At 46.0% G+C, this 23,532-nt stretch overlaps 1 protein-coding gene and 1 long non-coding RNA gene across 12 annotated transcripts in view; one reads left to right on the top strand and one right to left on the bottom strand.

Annotated features, from left to right (window-relative positions):
- Positions 1-1,065: 1,065 nt before the first annotated feature.
- On the top strand, positions 1,066-4,065 carry LOC117050921. Its single transcript, XR_004427139.1, has 2 exons — positions 1,066-1,157; positions 3,888-4,065. It is a non-coding gene; the product is annotated as an uncharacterized LOC117050921 (long non-coding RNA).
- Positions 4,066-5,142: 1,077 nt separating this feature from the next.
- Positions 5,143-23,532, bottom strand: part of RAB3IL1 (RAB3A interacting protein like 1) — a 30,522-nt gene continuing 12,132 nt past the window's right edge. Inside the window, exons 2-12 of one of the 11 annotated variants that reach the window (XM_033156794.1) lie at positions 22,308-22,557; positions 20,733-20,828; positions 19,802-19,879; positions 17,115-17,333; positions 16,451-16,579; positions 14,233-14,361; positions 13,997-14,109; positions 12,730-12,753; positions 11,745-11,844; positions 9,975-10,041; positions 5,143-9,070 (exon numbers count right to left, since the gene is read on the bottom strand). In XM_033156794.1, coding sequence (XP_033012685.1) covers positions 8,988-9,070; positions 9,975-10,041; positions 11,745-11,844; positions 12,730-12,753; positions 13,997-14,109; positions 14,233-14,361; positions 16,451-16,579; positions 17,115-17,333; positions 19,802-19,879; positions 20,733-20,828; positions 22,308-22,557 — 1,288 coding nt within the window. In that variant the 3' untranslated portion in view covers positions 5,143-8,987. Of the gene's footprint in view, positions 9,071-9,974; positions 10,042-11,333; positions 11,491-11,718; positions 11,845-12,729; positions 12,754-13,996; positions 14,110-14,232; positions 14,362-16,450; positions 16,580-17,114; positions 17,334-19,801; positions 19,880-20,732; positions 20,829-22,307; positions 22,558-23,532 lie in introns of those variants that run through there. The other 10 variants (XM_033156812.1, XM_033156842.1, XM_033156783.1 and 7 more) reach the window with 10 other exon arrangements.

Here is a 23,532-nt window from a genome sequence, read left to right as displayed (position 1 = left end):
CCTCATTTCCTCACTGGGAGATGCCAATTGGAAGGGTTTGGGTGATGTCAGCATCCTTATTCAAGCTGTGTTTCTCCCTTATCTCATTGCTTTGATTGCTCAAAGCAAATTTTATACTTGGAACTAAAAGAGTCATTCCTGGAGTGTTCCTCCATCATAGAGGTGGTAAACTGTAGGCCTGGGGGCCAAATGCAGACCCCCCCCAAGCTTCTCTTTCTAGCCCTCAAGACTCTTCCCCACACCACACGTCTCCCCTTGAACTCTGATACAGTAATGCCTTTTGTTTGTCTGGATGAAGGATAGAAAGGTATGCGTTAGTGTGTGAAGAAATAAAGGGGAATTTTACTTTTGTTGCTCTGCCCACTTTTAAGGTTAGATGAGGCTGCTGCATCAGACCAATGTCCCATCTAGTCCAGCATCCTGTTCTCACAGTGCCCAACCAGCTGCCTTTGGGAAACCCACAAGCAGGAGCTGAGCACAAGAGTCCTCTCCTTTCTTGAAGTTTCCAGAACTGGCATTCAGAAGCATTACTGCCTCCAACTGCAGAGGCAGAGCAGACCCATCATGGCGTCAATAGCCCTCTCTCTTCCATGAATTTGTATAATCTTGTTTTAAATCCATCTAGGTTGGTGACTATTGTTGCCTCCTGTGGGGAGTAGTTTAACTATGTGCTGCATGAATTAAATACTTTTATCTGTCTCAAATCTTCCAAAATTCAGCTTCATTGGATTCCCATGAGTTCTAGTGTTATGAGAGAAGACCTTTTCTCTATCCACTCTCTTCATGGCATGCATAATTCTATAAACTTCTATCATGTCGCCTCTTGCTCACCTTTCCTCTAAGCTAAAAAATCCCAAACGTTGCAACCTTTCCTCACAGGGGAGTCGCCCCGTCCCCTTGGTCATTTTGGTTGCCCTTTTCTGAACCTCTTTCAACTCTATAATATTCTTTTTGAGGTGAGGTCACCAGAACCATACAGAGTTTTCCAAAGGCGGTCTCACCACAGGTTTTGCAAGGCACATGAGATCTGCCCTATAAGCGCTGCTGTTTTCTGTCCTAGGGGGCCAAGGAGTCACTATCACTTCATTGGCTGCAGCTGCAGCTGTTGTGGCCGGAGCTATTTCTCTCATCACTGTAGCTGTGGCACTGCATAGAAGGTATGGCTGAAATAAACCTTTGGAAATGTTTTCTCCCTTTAAAAAAATGTATGTAGTCGCATTGGCCCACTTACAAGGAAAAAAGCCAAAGTGAAGTAATATTTTGGTTGGCCCTGTGAAGGCTTCTTGTGGCCTTTGGGTTTCTTCTCTTTTCAGTTCTCTGCTCACATAACTTTTCCAGGTGACACAAATGAACCTCTGGCCTCTTCTGCTGTTTCAGGAAAGCACGAGGGGTTTGTGCTTCCCCTCTCCATGTGTTGGGGATGTACATTCCCCCTAGTTTAGATGAATCCTTGAAGGCCAGGGAAGAGGATGGGAAAGTCACTGAATATTGCCGCAGCTTGCATGTAATTACATCCATTATTATTATTATTATTCTCCAAGTCACATGCATGTTGGCAGAACTAAATTCCTAGTATATAGTGCAACCTGAGGTACAAAGGTATATGGAATGTCTGGTTGCCACCTGCTATACAACTACAGCTATCCGGAGGTGGGGACTCTTATTGACATTTGCTGTTTATTTGTTGTTGTTGTTGTTGTTGTTGTTGTTTTTACTATTTTCAAAGAGCTTTACCACTGCAAAATGTTTTACAGTTCTGTATATTTTGGATTAACTGCAAGTTCAGTCCTACTAAACTTGCAGCTCTTCTGAAATGCAGGGTTGCACTGCAGCTATAGGCTTGTTTGCCCCACCAAGTCAGTGGTAGGGTACCTGTGGCTCTCCAAACATTGCCAAGCTGCAACTCCCATCATCCCTGACCATTAGTTATGCTGGTTGGGGCTGCTGTGGGTTGGAAATCCAACACCCAGTGCCCCCCTTAGTAACACAACAATGTAATGTACCGTGTTACGGTTCTTATAGTTTTCCCTTTGATACATTAAGGGCGAAGCCCAACAGCCTAAGCCACCTTCAGCCCACAGTCCCATGCCTTCGCCTCCGTGTGCATTATTGACATCCACATATATTGCCAGCACTTACAGCAGGGGTGGGGAAGCTGTGGTCCAACTCCCATCAGCCCTAGCCTGGAATGAAGGGAGCTGGACTCTAGCAGCATCCCAAGGGCAACAGAGTGTGCACCTCTGACTCACAAGTGTGTCTTCCCTCCTTTGGTAAAGATCTGTTGTTTCACAACAGCTTCCTGCAAAGACTGAGCTGCTCCAAATGTGTAGCCGATTCAAGAACTGAAGATGGCACCAGTTCTCTAGTCTCCAGCCCCATGCTACGTGAAGAGCCTGCCCTGCCCCTTCAGCACTCATTTTTATTTTTAAACAGAATTTATTAGCATTTTCATAATAAAACACAAACCCAACCCCACACCTACAAATACAAAAACAAATACAAATACACATAAAGTCAGGATTCTTCTTCTTATTTATAACCTTACAAAAAAAAATTTCTAGTTCTGAATCTTGACGTTTGACTTCCCCCGCCTTTTCACCTTCGGTTTTAATTCAATATACTATTTCCTTAACAACTTTTCTCTATAAAAAATTTTAACTTTACTTAAAAAAAAAAACCATACTTATCTCAATCTTTACATTATACCCTAAATCATAACCAAATATTCTTATGGCTAAATTTATTTCTTCTGTCCTTTATCATGCTGCTTTTAACTTAAAATTCAATATCTCCTTACTTATTTAAAATAAACTTATCATTAACAGACTTCACACTCCGACTTCGGATACCATGGCAGACCATTTAGATTATACATTTAACACTTCAACCCACTCCCCCTCTATCCATTGTCTTTTTCTGTCTTTCTCCAGCGCCAAATCTCCCATTGTCTTCCTCCAAGTGTCCACAGATCCAGGCAGCATCCACAGCAAACCCCGCATCGAGCCTCAGGGCGTTTCTCATCTGCATTCTGGGCTCCTCCGTTTCTTTTGCTTCTTCTTCTTGTAAAAATTCTAATTCCATGTCCCTTGCCCCCGAGCTGCCACCTCGGAGTCTGGATATTGTAAATTTTCCCATTTCCGGTTGCTTTTCCCGGATTTGCCCAGCCATCTCAAACCATCTTTCAAACGCCCCTCCCAGCTCTTTGCCAAGGCATGATTCCATTGTGTAGAACTTTTGAAAAGCCTCCTCTGTGGAAAGTAGATCTTTTTTATGAATAATTCCACTCAAGACTTGTAGTTTCCGATTAAGCAATTCCATCTGCAAAACAGTGAGCTTTTCCTCATCCTTTAAATCTGAGTTCGATGCCAGTGTGAGCGCGAAGTCCAGCATTTTAAGAGAGAGGGTGAGTGTCGGATTTCAGTTCCTGTCTCTTCCTTCCTTTGTTTCAAATTTTTCCCACGACAAACCAAGTCGCCGCCATTTCTCCGAAGCCGGAGTATAAAGACCAAAACTTCAAGCGGAGATATTTTTTCCCCAGTTAACCCCCGAAGGGAAATCTCAACAGACTCAGTTTTTAAATTCCAAATACTTTCTATTGATTGTTGTGGCAGCAGTCACTTAATTTCTTTCACCAGCCGAAAGAAAGTAATTAATTTAATTTCTTTCACCAGCCGAAGGGAGGGAGGCGGGCTGCCTTTCTTCTTTCCCCCAGAACTTTCCAGGAAAACAAAGAGTCAATCAATTACTCACAGCCTCTGGGTTCTTATCAGCTCCTTAATGACAGGTAGAACTTAGACGCTCATCACAGGCTTTGCCGCCGCATTTCCATTCCGGTTGGCCTGCCCCTTAAGCACTCATGACCATTTGTTTTGCTGTTTGCTTCCTAGGTGCTTCAGGAGCAAGGAGGAAGTCTCCCTTTCTAGAGATAGTCGCTGTCCCCAGGATGGTTCCAAAGAAGGCCAGAATCCTGACTCAAGTTAGCTCTCCCCAAGTCCTCTTCCAGGCCTAGCATCTCAGGAACCCAAACCACTGTGGCTCTGAATTAGTATTATTTTCAAGTTTAAATATTTCTCAAATCATTCTTGCCAAATAATTTCTAGAGAATGCCCTTCCTCCCCATCTTTCTAGAGAGTTGCAAAGAAGAATTGACCACTGAAGATTGGACAAACTCAGGGGCATCGCTGGGTTCTCTGGGCACAGCCCATGGCAGGGTTGGAGGAGGGAGAGGCCGGTAGCACTCTTGGACTGGCCCTCGGAGAAGCCTATATTGGCAACACTTGATGATCCCTGCTCTAGTCTGCCTCTGAAGCACCACTCCAACGCTACGATTCTAACATAGCCTTTCAAAACAGTAAGGCAAAGACTGCCTAATGGATTCCCAGCCAATAAAGGGACAGCCAGAGGTGGCAAGTTAGAAAATACCTGCAAATAGATTGGGGTCATATCAGGAGGGGTTTTGGGGGTTTTTTTATGAAAGAAAGTAATTTTCTCTCACCCAGACACGAGTTTGCTTATCCTCATCAGGGTTCCAATGCACATGCAGTAGAGTATGTCCACAAGGAAAATTGAAGCAGAAGAAATGGTTGGTGGTGAACTTGTGACCTTCCCGATGCTGTTGGACTACAACTCCCATCATCCCTAACAGTTGGCCGTACTGGTTAGGGCTGATGGGGAGTTAAGTCTGATGCCATCTGGAGAACCACATGTCCTGTCTCAAGAGTTAAGCAGTGCCACATCTGTTGGTGCCATTCCTCTGTTCCAAAAGCAAACACCTGAGACTACTTATTTTTATACTGTCAATGTTGCATTACAACCATCCATTCGTCTACTTTGCCCCTTGGCTGCTTGTCTAGCCACAAACAAGGCAAGACAGAAGTATCTGTGTTCGTTTGCCAGCTGGACCCAACAGGCCTTTGAAGTCTCAGCCTGAGCTTAGCAGTTCCTTATTCTTGGTTAATTACTGCTTAATCAATTCAAGGCCCAGGTAGCAGGTAATCCTGACACAAACTGATGGTGATCCAAGCTTAGTGTGTATTAGAGTTAATTCTGGGCACACCTCTTCCCTACAGGAAGCTAAAATCATCTCATACAAGTTTAAGAATTAATCTTCGTAGGGGGTGGGGAGAGAAACACAATGAACTCTGCTTTGAAAATGTGCTGTTTATTTTGCAGCTGGAATACATGCAGGCTTCAAAAGGAATAAAACAGCCCAAAGGCAATAAGAACCAGCCTCACTGTCAGTACTGCAGTCTATTTATTAAATAGAGATCAGTATATTTTATTAAAATACGAACATGTGAGTAAGGAGATAATAATGCAGCCAAGAGAACAGCTCAGCACTTGCCCCTTCCTGTAAGAGACAGGAACTAAAACAGGTGCTTCTTCCAGCAGTTTGGAGAGAGTGGCTGTGGGTGGTGGATGAATTTAGAAAGCCAGGCTCTTCAATAAATTTATCATTGTTAGAATTGACTGGACTCCCACTTACAGCATCTGACCCATTAAACGGAGGCCAAGGAGAGCAATGTGCAGACAACTCTGAGCCAGGTGGAGCAAAGGCTGGACTCAATAGAAGGCAGCTTCCAATGTCACTACCTGCTTCCAGTAGAGTGGTGTCGGTTTATTATAAGGAATTTCCAGATGGCACTCCTAATTTGCTGCACCAAAAACCAGGGAGATAGTGTGGGAAGTCTTTCTATGATAGAAGAAATATGGCAACTAATAATTATGCTTATCAAGGTGTGGAGATGATGCGTGACTGAATGCTTCTCCTGGAGCATATCTCTTTCTTGGAGAGGCATTGAGCTTGCACATCACACTAAGCAAAACCATGACTTAACATGAACATGCTGGTGCTTAGGAAGGAGAGTGCAGCCACTTTGCTCCTTCCTGGGTTGTTTTTTTTTTTTAGGTTACTGTTGCATAGAGCTAAGCCAGAGTCTGGCTTAGCATGTCATTAGGTCCTGGGCTCTTCGCCTAGCTACAATTAGAAGCCAAGTTTTGTCCCACGATTACAGATTGCAGTTAAGGGCATGAGACCTTACTCATGATCCCATGAAGGCCAAACCTTGGCTTAATTGCTGTCGCATGTTGACCTAAGCAGTCTAGGGAGGAGCAAAGCAGGTGTGAGCTCTTCTCAGGGAGCCATCACGTTCAAGTGGTCATGGTAAGTCAGTCTGTGGCTTGCCATAATGTGCAAAGCAGCATGTAGACTGTCATTAACCAGGAGCTGGCCTGGTTTGATCATTTGTAGAAGACTCCAACTCCCATTAGCTCCAGCCAGCATGGCCAATGGGCAAGGATGATGGGAGCTGTAGCCCAGCAATATCTGGAGGGTCACAGCTTGCCATGTGGAGCACAGTATGGGAATCCTCTCTTACTGAATCAAGGATTTAATGTTCGCAATGAAATTAGCTGTAGGAAATAAGGGATAAACCTCTCCACAAACACAAGTGCAGACAAGGAAATGGGAAGCAGTTCAAGGTACTAGGAATTCTGCCATTTCAAGATTTGCTGGATGTAAACCTGCTTAGCATTTCACCATCCCTGCAGAGATGAGGAGCAGAAGGCCCCCACGGCTGGGAGCAAGGCCAAGAGGATCCCTCGAGAAGCTGTCCTTTCACATATGGCAAGCCTTGTCTAAAGCAGGAAGAGGCAAGTGTTGTTGCAACGTTTTCTCCTGCAAGCATAAATTCCAATAATATTTTCTCCCAGATACATCTTTGGGGAGAATAGCTTTTTAAGTTACATATATATATTTATATATATTTACTATAATCCTTAGCATGCAAGTGCTACTACATGTGATCAAGATGAAACCAAGCCCTTGGCCACTGAACATCCAAGTGGCAGGGAACCCACAATTCCCCTCCAGCCATCGAGGTCCAAAAGGACAGCCACTTACCTGTAATACTAAGGAGATACCGGACCCAAAAAGAAAAAGAAAGAAAAGGCATTTACTTCAATGATACCAAAAAGTGCTCTCCATTGCACACAATCCCACTGTAGTACCAAAAGGCAGGTGATTATATCCTTTGCAAGCAAACATGGTGCTGCTCCTCCAGGGAGTGGAATTGGGATTGCCAGTCACAAGATCACACAAAGCCAGGCGTATGGTGCAGGCATCAAGGGGCAACCAGCAGCACTGGGGTGTTCAAAATGTTGTAGCACCAGCCAGTAGTTTCTGCCTAATGGAACCAGAGGTGATGATGCAACCACTCACTATGGCCAAGATTATTTAAATGTACTTCATTGTATTTATGGTGAGAGGCTCTGGCCATGGATGCTGTCAGGGCTTCACGGATAACAGGGTTCGCCAGAGCTCACCTGTTGAATATAGCATAGAGAGTGCTTTCCAGCATGGGCAAAGCACCTCCCCTTCACTACTGAGCAGCCACGAACCAGCCTCCCATTTGCCTGGGAATAGGAGGAAATGGCTCTCAGGGCAGAGGATGCCACTTCCAACTAGAGCACAACCCCAGCCGCTCCCATTTTAGAAATCAGGCACAGCATCCAAAATATAAGCCTCATTCTCCCCCTCCCATTAAAAAAAGTTCATATCAAAAGCTAAGTGAGGAAGACTTTTCATTTCTGACAACATTCAACAGGTCTTCCAACTCTGATTTACAAATTCAGAATCAAGTGTGGTTCTTTTTTCCCCCTTTCTGCAGTACCAAAACAATTTAGGGGCCAAGATTTATTTGTATCACTTGAATCTGAACATTATCCCCATCCTTCCCCCCTTAAAAAAAAATATAAATGCAGGAAGTACCCGAGGGGTGGTGAACATGGTGTCCCCTAGTCTGTTGCTGGACTCCAACTCCCATCATCCCTCACCATAGGTTGTGTTTCCTAGGGCTGATGAGAGGTGCAGCCCAAAACCTCTGGAGGGTGCCAGATTGAGGAAGGCTGAGCTGCATAAACCCCAAAATTGTGCCAGAATATTCAAGATGTGAAGTCCTTCTTAAGCTCCAACGTGAATGAAGCAAAAGAGAGAATGTTTCATACAAGAGTCTGTAATACTGTCAAGGCAGACGCAAGCACCAAATGGGAAGCTAGAGTGGAGATGAAATGTGTTGCACAAAATACCACAAGTGTCGTTTGGACTGCAACAAAGCACAGTGAAGGAGCCTGTGGGGAGAAGGGTGTCAGCTGAGGACAGCTGCTCCCTAGAAAACTAATGTGGCAGCAGCCAACTCCCTGGCTTGCAGAGTGGGAGCAAAAGCATCTGCGGTCTCGCGCAGCTGACCTCAATGTGGTTGTGGGCCACTGCCTGTTATGCAATTTCCCCACTCTTACATCACAACCGAGGCTCCAGCCAGAGTTTTGGCCTAGAACAGATGCCTGCCTACACAGAGCGAGGTATCAGATCTCACACAACCAAACGGCAAACCCTGAGCTATAAATAGAAATCAGCCCCCAGCTGACTCTTGCGGGCTCCTCAAGAGCTGCCTGGGAAACAACTGGAAGAACACACATGTAGAGGCCATCAAACAAGGCCACTGTACAGCACTGACACCCCCGTGTCCAGTCGCGGTTGGAGTTGGCGGCTGAATGGAAGAGTCCAAATATCTCTTTCTCTCTGTTGTGCAGGAATGCCCAGCTACATTTGCATTGCAGAGCAGCAAGGAGATAATGAGCCCAAGGGCCAGCCATGGCCTCAGAACCTGCAGAAGCAGAACTTTGAAGAAGACTTGATATATAATGGCTGTGGAATGCATAGAGACAGGGGAAGGGAGGAGTCCAGAGACAACTTCATTCAGTTGAGCCACAGAAGGGCTGGTCCCTTGGCCACTCCGCATCAGGCTAAGCACTGTCAGGAAGCTTCGCAAATAATGCAACAGGGAAATCTGTGCTTCTTATCTCTTCAGTTTACACCGGGCAGCTTCAGTTTATATCCTGCCAGCACCAGGAGATGTGCTGGGTCAAGCCCTCTAGCTGCCTGGCGGAGTAGTGGTAAGGTGATGCCCTTCCAGAGTGCCAGTCCTCAGCTACATCTCACTGGGAAAGAAGCCCAGCTTAGCTATGGACATTTCCTTTCTGAGACGCATGATTTCCCAGTACATCAATTCCACTGCAAGGGGAGAGAGGAAGAGAGAGAGGAGAGAGTGAAGCACCAGAGAGAGCCATAAAGTAGAAGACAAGTATGCCTGTTTGCTCTACACCGGGGTGGAGAAGCTGTGGCCCTCCAGATGTTGTTGGATGACAACTTCCATTACCCCGAACCACTGATTGTGCTGGCTGGGGCTAATGGGAGCTGGTATCCAATAGATTCTACACCCTCCTTTTGGAAAAGCCAACCCATCTAGTGTCTAGGAGAGCAACACGGCTGGCTGGTGTTCAGCTTGTCTTAAAATAATAATAATACATTGATTAAATGTGCATACCACCCACCATCCGTTAACATTAGAAGCAGCACCTTCTGAATGTCCTGTCCTGTAGCTAATGAAGGCTAAGGATTGGCAAAGCTACTTCCCTTGTGGGTTAGAGGCATAGTGTTAGCATACTCCTTTTAAGCATATGCTTTGACATTTCTGACACCGCATCTTTCCCCATGCACTGATCTGGCAAGTATCAGTGGACCAGAGCTTGGCTTCAAAGGGGCCAAATTCTACCAGGATCAAACCTGGACTTGCAGCCATCCTAACTTCAGCTTCACCTTGCTCATCTCGTTTTATCTGGTTTCCCTACCCCTCGCTTTGCATTCTGCCTCACACTTCATTTGGATAGAGTGGGAATGTCATTCATCTTCAGCCTGCCTTGGGTAAAAATGACAAGCTGTGCACACGGGGCGGAGAAGAATCGATCCCTCCCTCTTGGGAGCTCCTTACCAAGTCTCTGAATGAAAAGCTGAGCTCTGAGTCAGCAGTTCCTCCATGCTAGGAAGTGGTTGCACAGTCTTAGGAGCTGGCCAGTAAGCAACAAGGGAGCAGCCAAGACTTCGCATCCAAAATGGGAAAGGCCAACACATCACTTACCATCCTGCCTCACCAGTCCCTGCTGGATGTAACGGATATAGGTGAAGAAGTTGCATACTGCTGTAATCTGGAAAAATAAAGAGGGAGGGAATACTGGTTAGAATGTTGGATTAGGACCAGGGAGACCAGGGTTCAAATCCACACTCAGCCATGAAGCTCACTGGATGATTTTGGGCCAGGCACTGCCTCTTATGCCTAACCTACCTCACAAGGTTGTTGTGAGGATAAAATGAAAAGAGGGGGACAGACCATCTATACCACCGTGGGCTCCGTGGAGGAAAAGTGGGATATAAATATAATAAAATATTAGTAACAGCAACAATTGACATACTGATAACTAAAATATTTACAATATATTGATATACATTTATAAGTTACATATTTATGCAGCCTTTGCAAAGAATGGGCTCAATAGAAGAGGGAAAACATGTCTCAACAGGAGGAAACTGGGTCTTTGGATTCACTACAGGATTATTTTGGTATTCTACAAAGGAACAGAAGCCACACGAGAGAAGGAGAGGCAAATCCAATATGACTGAGAGAGTTTCATGAAGTTTTTAAAAAATGGAAAAAAGAGGCTCTGGTATGTTTCTAAGGATAAACATAGCAGATTTGGCAATGAACATTTGTGTGTGTGTGTGTGTGTGTGTGTGTGTTTCTGGGCTTTTCTGCACACTCTGAGCAATAATGTGTTCTAATGATTGTGTTTTATGCAAACACATGACTTATAGTATATCAAATATTCCAGTGAGAGATTTGAATATGTATTTGGTGGTACCACTGTGATTACTATATGGGGGGAATAGAATGAAGAGAGGTAACTCCTCAGAACCATTCGCAGACTTCAACTGAAAAAGTAAGGCAGCATTTTATTTTATTATTTGGAACCCATAATGAATTCCTTAAATGAAAAATGGAACAGTGTATGTGGATATCTTCAGTTTAACAGCAAACTCTGTTGGTGAGTGCTGACAGATTGGAGCCAAACCCCAAAGTTTATAGAAGTGCAATATATTTTTTAAAAAAGCTACTGAGGAAAAACCCACAAAGAACAGCTCAATGCAGACTGAGCCTGACCAACAGCAAAAGAATGCTGTGTGTCAGTTGGGAAAGCAAAATGGAACCAGGTTTTTATTTGGGGTGAGGGGGATAGCAAGAATCCTTTAGCATCTTGGAGGATCACATGACTGGTTGGGTCCATGAAGAGGAGAACCTCAGGTGGGAACAGGTCCCACTTGTGTAATATCCAACACTTCACAGCCTACTTAATGCATCTGATGAATTCAGCTCTGGTTGAGCCTGAAAAATACATGTTAGACTTAAAAACACAGTTTGTTTTGAACATGAGCAGTATGTACACGAGCACTGGGTGCTTCAGGAATGGCAGAAGGACATCATGTTCTCAGCAAAACAAAAGACTGCACACATCTGTAGTGCAAGTGTTAACTTCCACAGGATCATGCTGAGGACCAGACAGTTCCATGTGATGGTTGTTGCCCCTGCCCCTATGCAAATACAGTGGTACCTCTGGTTACATACTTAATTCATTCCGGAGGTCCGTTCTTAACCTGAAACTGTTCTTAACCTGAAACGCCACTTTAGCTAATGGGACCTCCCGCTGCCGCTGCACCGCCAGAGCACAATTTCTGTTCTTATCTTGAAGCAAAGTTCTTAACCTGAAGCGTTATTTCTGGGTTGGCGGAGTATGTAACCTGAAGTGTCTGTAACCCGAGGTACCACTGTAATCTCAGGGCTTCTTGGGAGACTTACCCTGGCCCTGCAGGAAGGGGAGATGTAGTAGTAATTCCCAGAGTCTCCCAGCTTGATGCGATGCCTACAGGCCCGAGACAGGCCACTTAGAGCACATTTCCTGCAAAAGGGGAGAAAGAAAAAGCAGGTTGTCCTCAAAAGACAGTTCATCAAAGGAATGAAGAAGAAAGAGAGAAGCCAAACTATGCTGGTGATTAGTGAAAGCCAAACCAAGAGCACCAAACAGTTTAATGCATGATGTTATTGAGAACTTTGGGCTATGGAATTTTAGAGACATATTATTCAAGATACTGTACACCATATTCTTGTTTCATCACTTTTAGTTATTTGCTATCCCTAGCAAATGGGATACAGTGATGAAGGCTGCAATCCTAAGCATATTTCTTAGGGAAGAAGCCCCACTGAACTCAATAGGGCTTACTTATGAGCACTGTTTTTTTCTGGGGGGACGCATACCCCTAAACATTTTGTGAATCTAAATTTGGCCTCATTGAGGCACAGTATTTCAATATGAGTAGGAAAATGAGAGTACCTCTAAACATTTATTTTAGAAAAAAAGCACTGCTTATGAGTAAGCATGCTTAGGATTGGGTCATGTGTGAAATGGAGGCTTCCCGGGCTACTTGCAGGCAGGCAAATTTTCTTGCATCTGTGTTTGAAAGTGAAAAATGTTAGTGAAGCATTAGGTACATTTTGGGCAGTTTTGAAAGCCAAGTAGGTTTAATATTCCAGAATAACATTGAAAATTATTGGCCAGAGGGGTCTCTCTAGGCTTTCATACCCAGCACCACGGAAAGTCAGACCATCAATTTCAAAGAGAATTCCAAGCAAGGATGACTGATATGCTTTCAGTGGGTTAACCATCAGGAATTTTTAAGAGTTACTTTCTAGTTCCAACTTCAAGGCCATTAGTAAGTAGGCAAGTTAGTAACTTATTAGTGGAGCAAGACATCCTTTCATCGTTGGCTTAAAATAAGTAACTTACGTTACAATTTGGGACCGGAAGCCACTGTGAGAAGAAACAAGAGGAGGAAACCAAAATCAGGATGAAAATACAGAAGGTGTTCTGTTTGGCATGCCCCAGAAAACATGGTTGATGCTGGAGAAAGACTTTTTTTTTAAAGAGGGGAGAGAAAACCCATGTGATTTCAGTCATGCCCTTGGCTTCTGATACTATGGAAGGTAAGTCTTCACCTACATGAGCTGTTTACTCAGAAACAGGAGAACCTTGAGTTTAACCTGCCCATCAGAGGCCCTGCTCTCCATCCTGTTGAGACCAGACAAGTGGGGACATAAGTCAGAACCATTTTAGTGATGGCACGAAGAATGCCTCCACGCTCCCTTGCTTTCTGCTTTGAAGTATGCAATAAAAAGCTTTTCATTTGAACAAGTTTCTAATGGTCAATATTCTCTTGTTTTTATGGCTTGCTGCCTTTTTAGCTTGATATGTAATTCTAGCGTTATTCTATGAGGTGTATTCCTTTGTTGTTCCTCCTTTCACGGAAGGCTCTTTGCACTCAAAAACCATCCCTGCATACTTAGGTGAATTTATAACTACACTGTTCCAAATGTATCAAAATGTCCCTGTCCCCCCGCAACAACCTTCTGGGGCAGCGGTTATTAAGCACAGGGATTTCCTGGTGGTGGCACCATTTTTATTAGTATTGGGTATTATTGTTTTACATATTTATAAACGACTTCATCACCTGAGGCTATGAAAGCAGTGTCCAAGATAAATAATAAGTAATAATACAAAAAAACAAAAATTCTAAAAACAAAAACATCTGCAAACCCTTATGGGAAATCTGTGGCCCTCCAGATGCTGTTGAACTCCAGTTCCCATCAGTCCCAGTCAGAATGGCCAATAGCAATAATGGGAGTTTCTAGTCCAACATCAGAGCCAGGGGTTCCCCTCCCCCTGCTTTATAACTCCCTTCTGGTTTGCCTATTTTATTGCAAAATTCACTGCAATGCAGCTTTATTTTTGTGCCCGTTCAAGGTTTCATTCCCCTCCCCACTTTTGCTGTCATTGATTCCTTCCCTGCTTTGATTTCTCCACCCTAACTTGTGAGTCACAAGGTGCATGCTGAAAAGCGGGATATGAAAGGAAGGAATAAACCAGTTGCACTCCATGAACAGCAAACCAGCATTTCCCTCAGCTAGGCAACTGCTCCTGGAGCAGTGAAGGAGGCCAGATGTGTATCTGTGTGAGGAGGGAGGGGAGGGAACAGAGGCGGCCAATATTTCCTTACTTTGGTCCGCCGCATTCAATGGCCGACACCTTCACCACAGGCAGCGCCTGGGTAGCCACAGGTTCAATGGTGAGTGTGTTCTGCTCCACAGCTGCCTGAATCAGCTCTGAGAGCTGCAACAAATAAAACAAAGGCAGGGAAATCAAGGCAAGGTTCCAAGGAGGGAGCAGTTGCTGGAACAAATCCCAGCACACCAGCTCTCTCAAAACCTCTGTCCAAACCTTTTTAAATCTCACCTCATGCTTAGTAAAGTCCAGACATGGGCCTACATCTTCCTGGTAAATCCTTTCGAGGAAAGAAGACGATTTATCTAGTGTTGGAGACTCTTTCCAAGCCTGGAATTCAGCAAACAAGATGGAATCCACCTACGTCGACAAAGAAACACAGAAGAGCAGGCAATGGGGTGAGGGGAGAGACAAAGAAGTCAGCAGGGTTTAGCGTACAAAAACCAAGAGGTTACCTCAGACTAAGCAGTATTTGGTGTGCAACCTGTGAGGCAAACAAGCAGAGTAAGTGTGGCCTGTGGGTCAAAACAGCAGACTTCATTGCCTTGGAATCTGTAAGACTCCAGACACAAAGCAATGTCTACAAGAAGAAAAAGAGGGCCATGCCAAGGGAAACAGCATTAGGAGACAGCATACTTTCTATCCATCCTAATACCAGATAAATGTAGGCAATGGGAGCGTTTGCCTTTAGCTGCAAAATGCCCAAGCCAGTATGTGTCCACCCACCCACCGCAGGAGCTGTGGAAGGTTAATTTCTTCTTCAGGATGAATGCTTACTGTTGCCACCCAGATGTTTTGCATTCCCGACTCCCATCAGTCACCATGGCCAATGGCCAGGGAGTTCGAGGCCATTGACATCTGGAGGGCCACAGGTTCCCCAGCCCTGTGCCAATGGGAGACAGAAGAACAGCAGCCACTAAGCGGGTTTATTCCACTGCTATCCCATGTGGTGCCAGTCTGCTATGTGCTTAGCTGCCACCTTGCTTTGCTGGAGAGAACTCACTTCCCATCCAAGCAAACAACGGTCACCCAAAGTCTGGGTGGGACGGGGACCAGGCAAATTTTATCGTGCTGATCTTGGCTCCAATTCCAGAACCCAGAAACAAGCATGTTGGGAGGGGAAATCAGCAGAAGAAGCCCCTCATTGAAGGCCTTTTATGGGACACTGCAGAAAGGCAAGAATACTCCAGGGAGCAGGCTCACAAGACAAAATACACCCATAGCTTAAACTTGCAAGGGGACAGGTAAGCCCTGATTCCTTGAATATTCTGGTCACCTCTCTCTCTGCAATTACTTTATGGTTTCTGAGCTCTTGCGTTTCCACACTGTGGAGCTATCACATACTACATCCTATGCCCTTTCGAAATGTGTTTTTTTGTGGGAGGGGGAGCACTATTTGGTTGCTGTTTTTATTTTTATTGGGTATTTTGTGGTTTTATATCTTGATTTTATTCTGTGAATCACCCTGAGACCCCAGGGTATAGGGTAGTATGTATGTATGTATGTATGTATGTATGTATGTATGTATGTAAATAAAATCCAAAGACAAGAATACTTCTGCTTTTTCTAACACTCAGTTTTAAAATCCAGAAATGACTCCAGATTTTCCCTCTTCAGCCAGAAAGTCACTGACTGGAATCCCCAACCACTCCCAGCATGCCTTGCTCTAAAAGATATACACCAGAGTTTAGGGCACCCTGGGATTCAAGGCCTATCAGCAAAAGCAGTGCTATTTTTCTAGAGAAGGAGGTGCCGGAACTCACCATGAAATCCTCCCTTGTTCTCTTATAATGGCAATGGCGCCCACCTGAGAGGCGCCAGAACTGAGTTCTGGCTGAACAAATGCCCTGAGCAAAAGCAACTGTACTTTGCTGTGTCCAGCCGCATCTTTAAATGAGCTAGCTGCTTCCCAAGCTGAATATTTAGGAAGAGTTTGTTCCCTCGCCTGCCCCCGCCACACTGAAGAGAAGAAACAGCTACAACACAGGCACGAGTGGAATGTAACCACGAATAAAGTTCCTCCTGCCCCCCCCCCCGGAAAGGTCTCAACCAACAGCATACAAGCGCTATGTTACAGAGACTGCTCACCTGATACCAGGAGGCAACTTCAGAGCCACAATATGGGGTGAGGGAAGGGAGGAAACAATTAAAGAGAAAACAGGACAAAAATGGGTGTTAGCATTAAAGAAAGAACGGAAAGGGGTGGGCAGTTGTAAGAGGCATCCAAGCCTTCCTGCTTTTCCCAAGCAGGACAAACAGATGTCAAGGAGAACGAGGCTCTTGTGCCCTTGAGTGCTTTTGTAGAAGAGATTTCACCTCAAGCTTGCTTAAAAGGCTTTGCCTGCCAAAACAATATCTTTGCCAGAGAGACCAGAAAGGCGTGCGAGCCCCGTCCTCCTCCTCCCCATCGAGTCACCCTGCTGCCACCCCAAACGGAGAGAGAGATTACCTGCCATGAGAGAGAAGAGGAGAAGGAAGAGTCTGATGCCAGGGACTGCCAGCCTGGCTCATAGGTGATGTGGATAGCCTTCGCGGGGACGATACAGAGAAGGAGGGAGAGGAGGGTGGGCACCCCAGACTTTGAGGAATGGGAGGGTCAGACAGATAGGCAGACAAGGTAGCAGGGTCAGGAAGGAAGAAGAGACAGAAGGACAAGGAGAGAAAGCAAAACGGTGTGAGAGGGAGAGAAGATCTGGAAGAGGAAGACTCCGTTCATAAGAAAGCACAAAGCCCCAGGAAGCTGCATAAAGGTGGTGGTCAAAGCAACTCAAGGAATTTTTAAGGTCCTCGCCTAAACCTGCTTTTAAGGTCCCCCTCAACCACATTCCTAGTGCAATTACAGCTTGCATTGTTGGCTCTGGCCTGGGGCAGCTAAAGAACCTGGCCAGGCTTATGCGAACCATGAAGAGAGGTCAGTTTAAGGCTATTCAATTGCTTTCTGTAGTGGAGCAGAGAAGGGCCTGCAAGTTTCAAGATAAAAAAGACCTTTCCCCTCTGAACCCTAACCTCACCGCACACCCCACTCATGTGCACACAGCCCAATGTGACAGGTGCTAAGTACCCCCTCCTCCCGAAACCTCAAGCGAGACCGCTGACCCACAAACATGACCCACCTCTTTGAACTCACTGCTGACTGGCTCCACAGGCAGGCCTTGGCTGGTGGCAGTGGCAGCACCCGCACTGCTGGTGCTCTTATTCCGCCCGTGCCCTTTTCTGAAGACTGCCTTGGAGGGGCTTTGGAGCTGGGGGTGCAACTCCCGGTTGGGGGAAGAAGGCGTTGACGTGATGACCAGTGTCTTCAAGGCAGTCACCTCCGCCTGCAGCATGTCAATCTGGGTGGCGGGAGACAAAAAGGGATCACCGGTGCCATGTTCCCCATTCATCGCAGGACCTAGTTCCACGCAGGAAGCAGGTGCTCTGAATGTGATCCGGGGACCTGCCTGACTGTTTCCTGCAGAACATGTAATGGCTCACCCAAACCCACTCAGTTCTGTTCTCTAAAAAGGAAAAGGGAGTCTGATGAAGTCAAGAGCATCAAGCTGGGCAGCTGAAGCTGCATGTGCTCCTTGTTCCATGCAGGTGCAGAAATCTATCTAAAATATTTAAAAATATCTAGTGCTTAAGAGCACTTAAGACTGAAAGTGCATGAGTAATGCCTGGTGAAATCTCAGAATTCCAGAGGTGGGTCAGATGCCAAGAGGTGAGGAGGCATGGGCCACAGTACTCCACAAAGTTATCCACCCTCATGTCATGCTAATGTGATCGTTCCATCAGGGCAAGGATAAAGAGGTGCATTTTCTGCATTTTCTGAAAGCTGCAGAGTGAAGGTTCCTGATGCACATCTATGAGGAGGAACACCACAACTTAACAGAGGAATCATGAAATATGCAAAACTAGGCGTATTTTATTATGGATACAGGTTGCCAAATTCAGCTCTCACAGATTCAGAATTTTTATTTGCATAGTATGCTAACATGGTCCCCACAGACTTATATCTGGGAAGCTGTGCTGTGGGTATTGTCACCTGCCACTCACCAGCCTTGGCTGTCTGTTAGGAGTGCACTTTCAAAAAATCTAGTCGCTTCCGTGTTGAACACATGCGGGCTGGTACAGTCCTAGCCACAGTTTCCTGTCCCGCCCCACCCCCACCCCACACTTCTAAAATGGGAATGTTAAAATGTCAAAATATTTGGACTTGGAAACTCAGCACTTCTCAGGAATCTAATAAAAAAATACACCCAAGAATCCAGCTTGTGTGAAGAGAGACAGAAAGCATTTGTATGCTTTGCCTAGGACCTGTCAACAGGTGGCACTGCAGCCATATGGTAATGAGATTTTTTTATTACTACATTCTGGACTACTGGCTACAGATCCTTTTCAGAAAGCCTCAGGCATTGTCTCAGAGTTTTGGACATTCAAGTAGTTCTAGAGAAGCTGGTTCTACCAAGTTTATCAAGGAAGGGATTACAGGGACCACTGCATTAGCTAGGAACAGCTAACCTTCAAAGGCCTCCCTGGCAGACGGACTGGTTAGGTGGGGCCACCTACCACTAAATTCCCTTGCTTTTCGCTGGGAGCAGTTATATGGGCAGGCGAAATTTGAGACAGGGACCTTGCAAGCTTGCTGGAGTGGAACTGCACTGCTTTAGGCATTAATTATCTGTGCTCTCCACCCAGTGCGCTCTGCAAACCTCTTGCCCTTTCAGCTAACAACAGAACATTTGGCCATATCTGCTCTTAGCCTCACAAGCGTTCCCTGTGTCCCAGCTGGAATTGAGGCACAGAGATGCACCTCTGTCCTCGATCTTGCTTGCATATTTATTAAATGCCTCACATCCTTGTTCCCAAAAAGCCACTTGGAACTGTGACTGAATTGAGCATTCATCCAAAACAGTCACAACATGAGCAGCCACTGCCAAGTAGCCTAATGCCAGAAGCCTTCGGATAAAGCAGGCACAGAATCCTGGGCCAAAAACGGAGGAGTTCAGGGTCACCTGAAGAAATTTTCTCATGGTGGAGGACCCAAGTTAAGACATTGTGTATCAGGGTGGGAAACCCTTTTTTCAGGCATTCTTTCTGGGAAGCTTTCAAGGGGGCCAAACTTCAGAGGTGAGGAGGGTCAGAGGCAAGAGAGGGTGGAACAACAGTAGGCCATATTCCAGCCAATAATGCAGAGGTTTCCACACACACAAACACCCCCTAAAATCTCTCCTTTAGAGGCAAGTTAAGAGGGGTTACCACAGCTCAAGGACATGATCCAGCCAGGCAAAAGCACATGTGGAGCGTGAGGAGCAGGGCCAGGGAGAGGAGAGGCTTGGGCTGAACAGGGGTGAGCTGCAGAAGGTTTGAGGCCTAGACAGGGAAGAAAGACTTAGGGAGCTGGGATTGCCGCCTGGGCCTCAGGTTTCCCATCCTGCTGTATGTCTCTTCCAAACTTAAAAAGGTCTAGAGCAGTGGGTCCCAAACTTGCTTTGTTTCTCTTTTCATGGAATGTGACTTGGACCAATGAGAAAGTCACCTTTACCTGCTCCTTGCTGCGTATAAGCCCTTCTTTCAAACTGTCCCCACATTCTGCTGGCTGCCAACTTCTGCACATTCAGTGCAAAATCTGAAAGGGGGATCTGGCACCCACCCACTAAGATGCATGTTAAGTTCCCCATGTAATCAGGAAACCCAGTCTCATGAAGAGCCAATGCATGAAGGTTTTCTTTACTGTGGACTTCTAGGACAGAGCCAGCAGGCATGGTTGCCCTTCCTCCCATGACTTGAGTATATGTAAGCTGAGCAGAGCAGGGCTCACCTTCCCTCGGGCTTCCCTCAGCTGCTTCTCGGATGCTGCTTGCTTGGTGTTTGCCTCCCGCACCATCTTATGGGCTTCCTATAGCAGAGAGAACAAGAAACAAGGGAAAACACATACAAAGCAGCCGCATTCGCCAAATGACACTGTAATATATGTTTCCTCCTAGGCCTGGAGAGGTACTACAGAAAATTACACAGAATCTTTCTTTCTTTAAAAAAAAGGAAGTTCCTGTCGGAGCTGAGGCACATGGTCATGAAAACAACATTCTTCACTTCTGGTGGTGGTTGACTGGGGTGGGGGACAAGAGAGAATAGCCTTTTAATGTTCCTGCATATTAAGTGCCCTGGACAGAGACAACTGTGATGCAGGAAGACATCTATGTTACAAGCTTCTCATTGACATGCAAGTTTTCTGTGAGCAGGCACACATGTAGCCACACCTGACAATTCTACTGCTTTGGGTAAACTTGTTTCTCAAAAGCAGCTGTGGCATGTTTGATGGACTGTGCCACCCTTCTGGCAGTGCTTCTGTTTGCCAAGAGGGAGCAGGGCAGCAGTGAGGGCAGGGAAAGCACTGGGCTGGCAGCAGGCCCAAGCACAGGCAACTGCCCCGTCCTGTCCTGACCCCACAACCAAGTGTTTCTCCTGCCCTCTCAGTTGTGGCTGTCCTCTGCCTGCTCCAGTCCTTGGCAAACAGAAGCACAGCCACAATTGAGAGGGCAGCACCCCATCCCACGCACTGTGACTGCTCAAAAGTGCCTCAGAAGAGGATGTGAAGGCGATAAGGGTTTAAATATGCGCACTCATACAGACACACACCACCGCATGCATGTTCTGGTTACATAAGGAAGGCCTTGAAAGTGGTTCCTAAAGGTGAACAGCACCATCTTGGATGCTGTGGGATTCATTTCAGGCCAGGCATGAGATGGTACCTCAAACAAGCTTGCGGTTAACTCCTCCAGTTCCTGCTCCAGCTGCTCTCTGACTTTTGAAAGTCTCTCGCATTCTTCATCCTTCAGTTTCAACTCCTGCAGAGCAGAACATGCAAGTAAGCAAAACAGCACACCTGGGGCAAAGGCTCCTTGGCCACAGTCACAGATATAAGGAGTTGACAGGCACCAAGTTGCACCTCATGAACAGTGGCTTTCCAAGGCCTTAGCCAAAAGCCTCTCCATGGGCATGCTAAGGAAAGACCTCCTCGTGTTGGTGGAACTAAGGCATCACCCCTCATCACCACAGCTACTGATTGAGGGTTTCTAAGACACTATCCTGAAAAACAGCATGTTTTCCTACCTTGGGCTTCCATATATGTCACAAAAGATTGAACAAAGATACTTAACTGTCAGCATTAACTCTTACCTCTGGCCCACAGGCAGATAATTTGGTGGGTGGGAAAGGGGAGTTAGGTTGGAATCTATGTCTCCCTTAGGCCATCACATCTTGTATCTCCTTAGGGAGGTCTGTCACACCCTCGACACCAGTTTGGATGTTTTGTTATGAAAAAACCACCAGTGCTGCAGTCTGCTTGCTCTGCAACCTAAGGACATACAAGCTGTCCATTGCCCGACAGACATTGAAAGAACGGTATCAATTGATTTCTCCAATCTCCTTTAAAGGAAATCACACTTCTTTAATTAAAAAAGTGCAATTGTAACTGGAAGAACAGCATGAAAAAGGATAAGCAATGTGCACAAGTCCAAGGTATCAGGCCACCACAAATGACCAGAAATATAAAATGTATTCCTATAATGCTTGAAGGTGCACACATGCATTTATAATGCAAAGCACACATTATGCAGTGGCACCTTTAATTGAGACTGAGAGATAAAGGCAGGCGCTCTTTTTCTGCAATTGGATTCTGGTGTTTTGCCCACTCAGCATCTGTCTTACTCACAAAGCAGCATGAGCCTGCTTTTGACAGAACAGAATCAATACAGAAGGCAAGCAGGTTACCCTTAATGTGGAGTGAACCCAACACTGTGCAAGCCGCATTTCACTCACTCAACAATCTTTCTCCTTCATTTCCTCCCCACCCCAAGCCCCCTACACTCCCTGCATGCTGCAGTGGGGAAGAGGTGAAGGGTAAGTCCCGTTGCATCAGCATTCATTCCACTCACGCACACTCCACTCACCCATTCCACTCATGCACAGACACCACTGGATACAACCCAAAATGTCAATTGTTCCTTGGAGCAGCTTCCCACTGCATGCTAATAAGAGACCCAGGATGCCGCTTAGTGAGAAATGAAGAAGAAGCTGCACATAGTCACAGATTATGTGGGGATGGGTCACAGCTCAATTGCAGAGCATCTGCTCTGCACCAAAAAAGGTCCTGGTTCAACCCCTTGCATCTCTGGGAAAGGCAGAAGCCCCAGGAGCTGCTGCCAGTCAGTGTGAACTACACTGAGCTACATGGACCCAAAGTCTGCTCACCAATATATGTTTGGAGCTTACCATGGCATTTGGATGTGGCCTTCCTGTTCTCCCATCTTGACCAAACCTCTTACCTTCTGAGCTCTATGCAGCTCTTCTTTCAGGAATTCAGATCCCTTCTCACGGATCTCCACAGAGGAGCTGCGCAAGCGGGAGACGTTGAGTTGCGCCACGGACTGGTTCTCATCCCCACCTGCTGAGTCCTTGGCAGAAGGCTCTGGCTGCTGCAGCTCCTGGCCCCTGTTGCTTGGTGCAAGGGGCTTCCATTGTCCCACCACTGGCTGCTTTTGGAGATGCTGCCGGGTCTCCTCAAACTGGGCCTGGCTGTTGGAAAGAGACCAGTGAGCTTTGGGTGGCTAAAAAGGGCTCTCAGCACATGGAAGATATGCTCCCATTCCCCCACCACAAGACACAAAGACTGGGAAATGGGAAACACAGGAGTGGCCCCCTGCCAGAGTGAGAGAGAGAGAGAGAGAGAGAGAGAGAGAGAGAGATGTGCTTAGGGATGACAAAACAGGTACTAAGCAGGTCAGGATCCAAGGGATAGATTCCTTTCCTACCAGTGTCTTGTGCCAAGTGGAAATGGTCCTCTCATCAGGAGAGTCCATTTTACTGATGTTCCTCAAGAAAGGTGCCTCTTTTTATCCTATCTAGGGGACAAAGCAGGCTGATAATAAGCCTGGACAGAGCACCCCACCCCCCCACCCCCAGCAAAGAAGAAGAAGAAGAAGAAGAAGAAGAAGAAGAAGAAGAAGAGTGCCAACCCTCTGCCCAACGAATCTAAATGTTGCATCAAAGTTGAACAGAACTTGTACAGATTTCCTCACTCACAACAAAATCTGACACATGCACACAACCCAAAATCGGGGGAGAGTTAGGAAGTTGTTATTGTGTTGTTGAAAAAAGCGGATTGCACGTGACTATACAGGCACAGACAGGGCAAAAGGTCAACTAGAAATGGAAAGTGGTGTGGGTCAAAGAAGCCCTTCCCTCGATGAGCACCCTCTTGCGTCCCTGAGTTTTCTGCAGACACACATTTTTCTCTGCTATAAAGCGAGCTAGGAGCACTTGCTCTTGCCTTCCTCCATGCACACACACAGATGCACATACACATAGAGGAAGTGCGCTTCATGCAGACAGTTTTCAGAGATATGGAAATGCTCTTGTCTTCCATTTGTCACACATGGTTCTTTCTTTCTTTTTCAAAATGCTTATGTTTGTAATGCTTATGTTTGCCAGTAGCCACTAACCTAGCATTTCATGAATGTGCTCCTAGTGTGCATAAGGAGGTCTACGCAC

Source organism: Lacerta agilis, chromosome 1 (genome assembly GCF_009819535.1).
Source record: "Lacerta agilis isolate rLacAgi1 chromosome 1, rLacAgi1.pri, whole genome shotgun sequence".
NCBI lineage: Eukaryota > Metazoa > Chordata > Lepidosauria > Squamata > Lacertidae > Lacerta > Lacerta agilis.
Note: the sequence above shows the minus strand (reverse complement) of the source record. Positions and strands in the feature narration are given on the sequence as shown.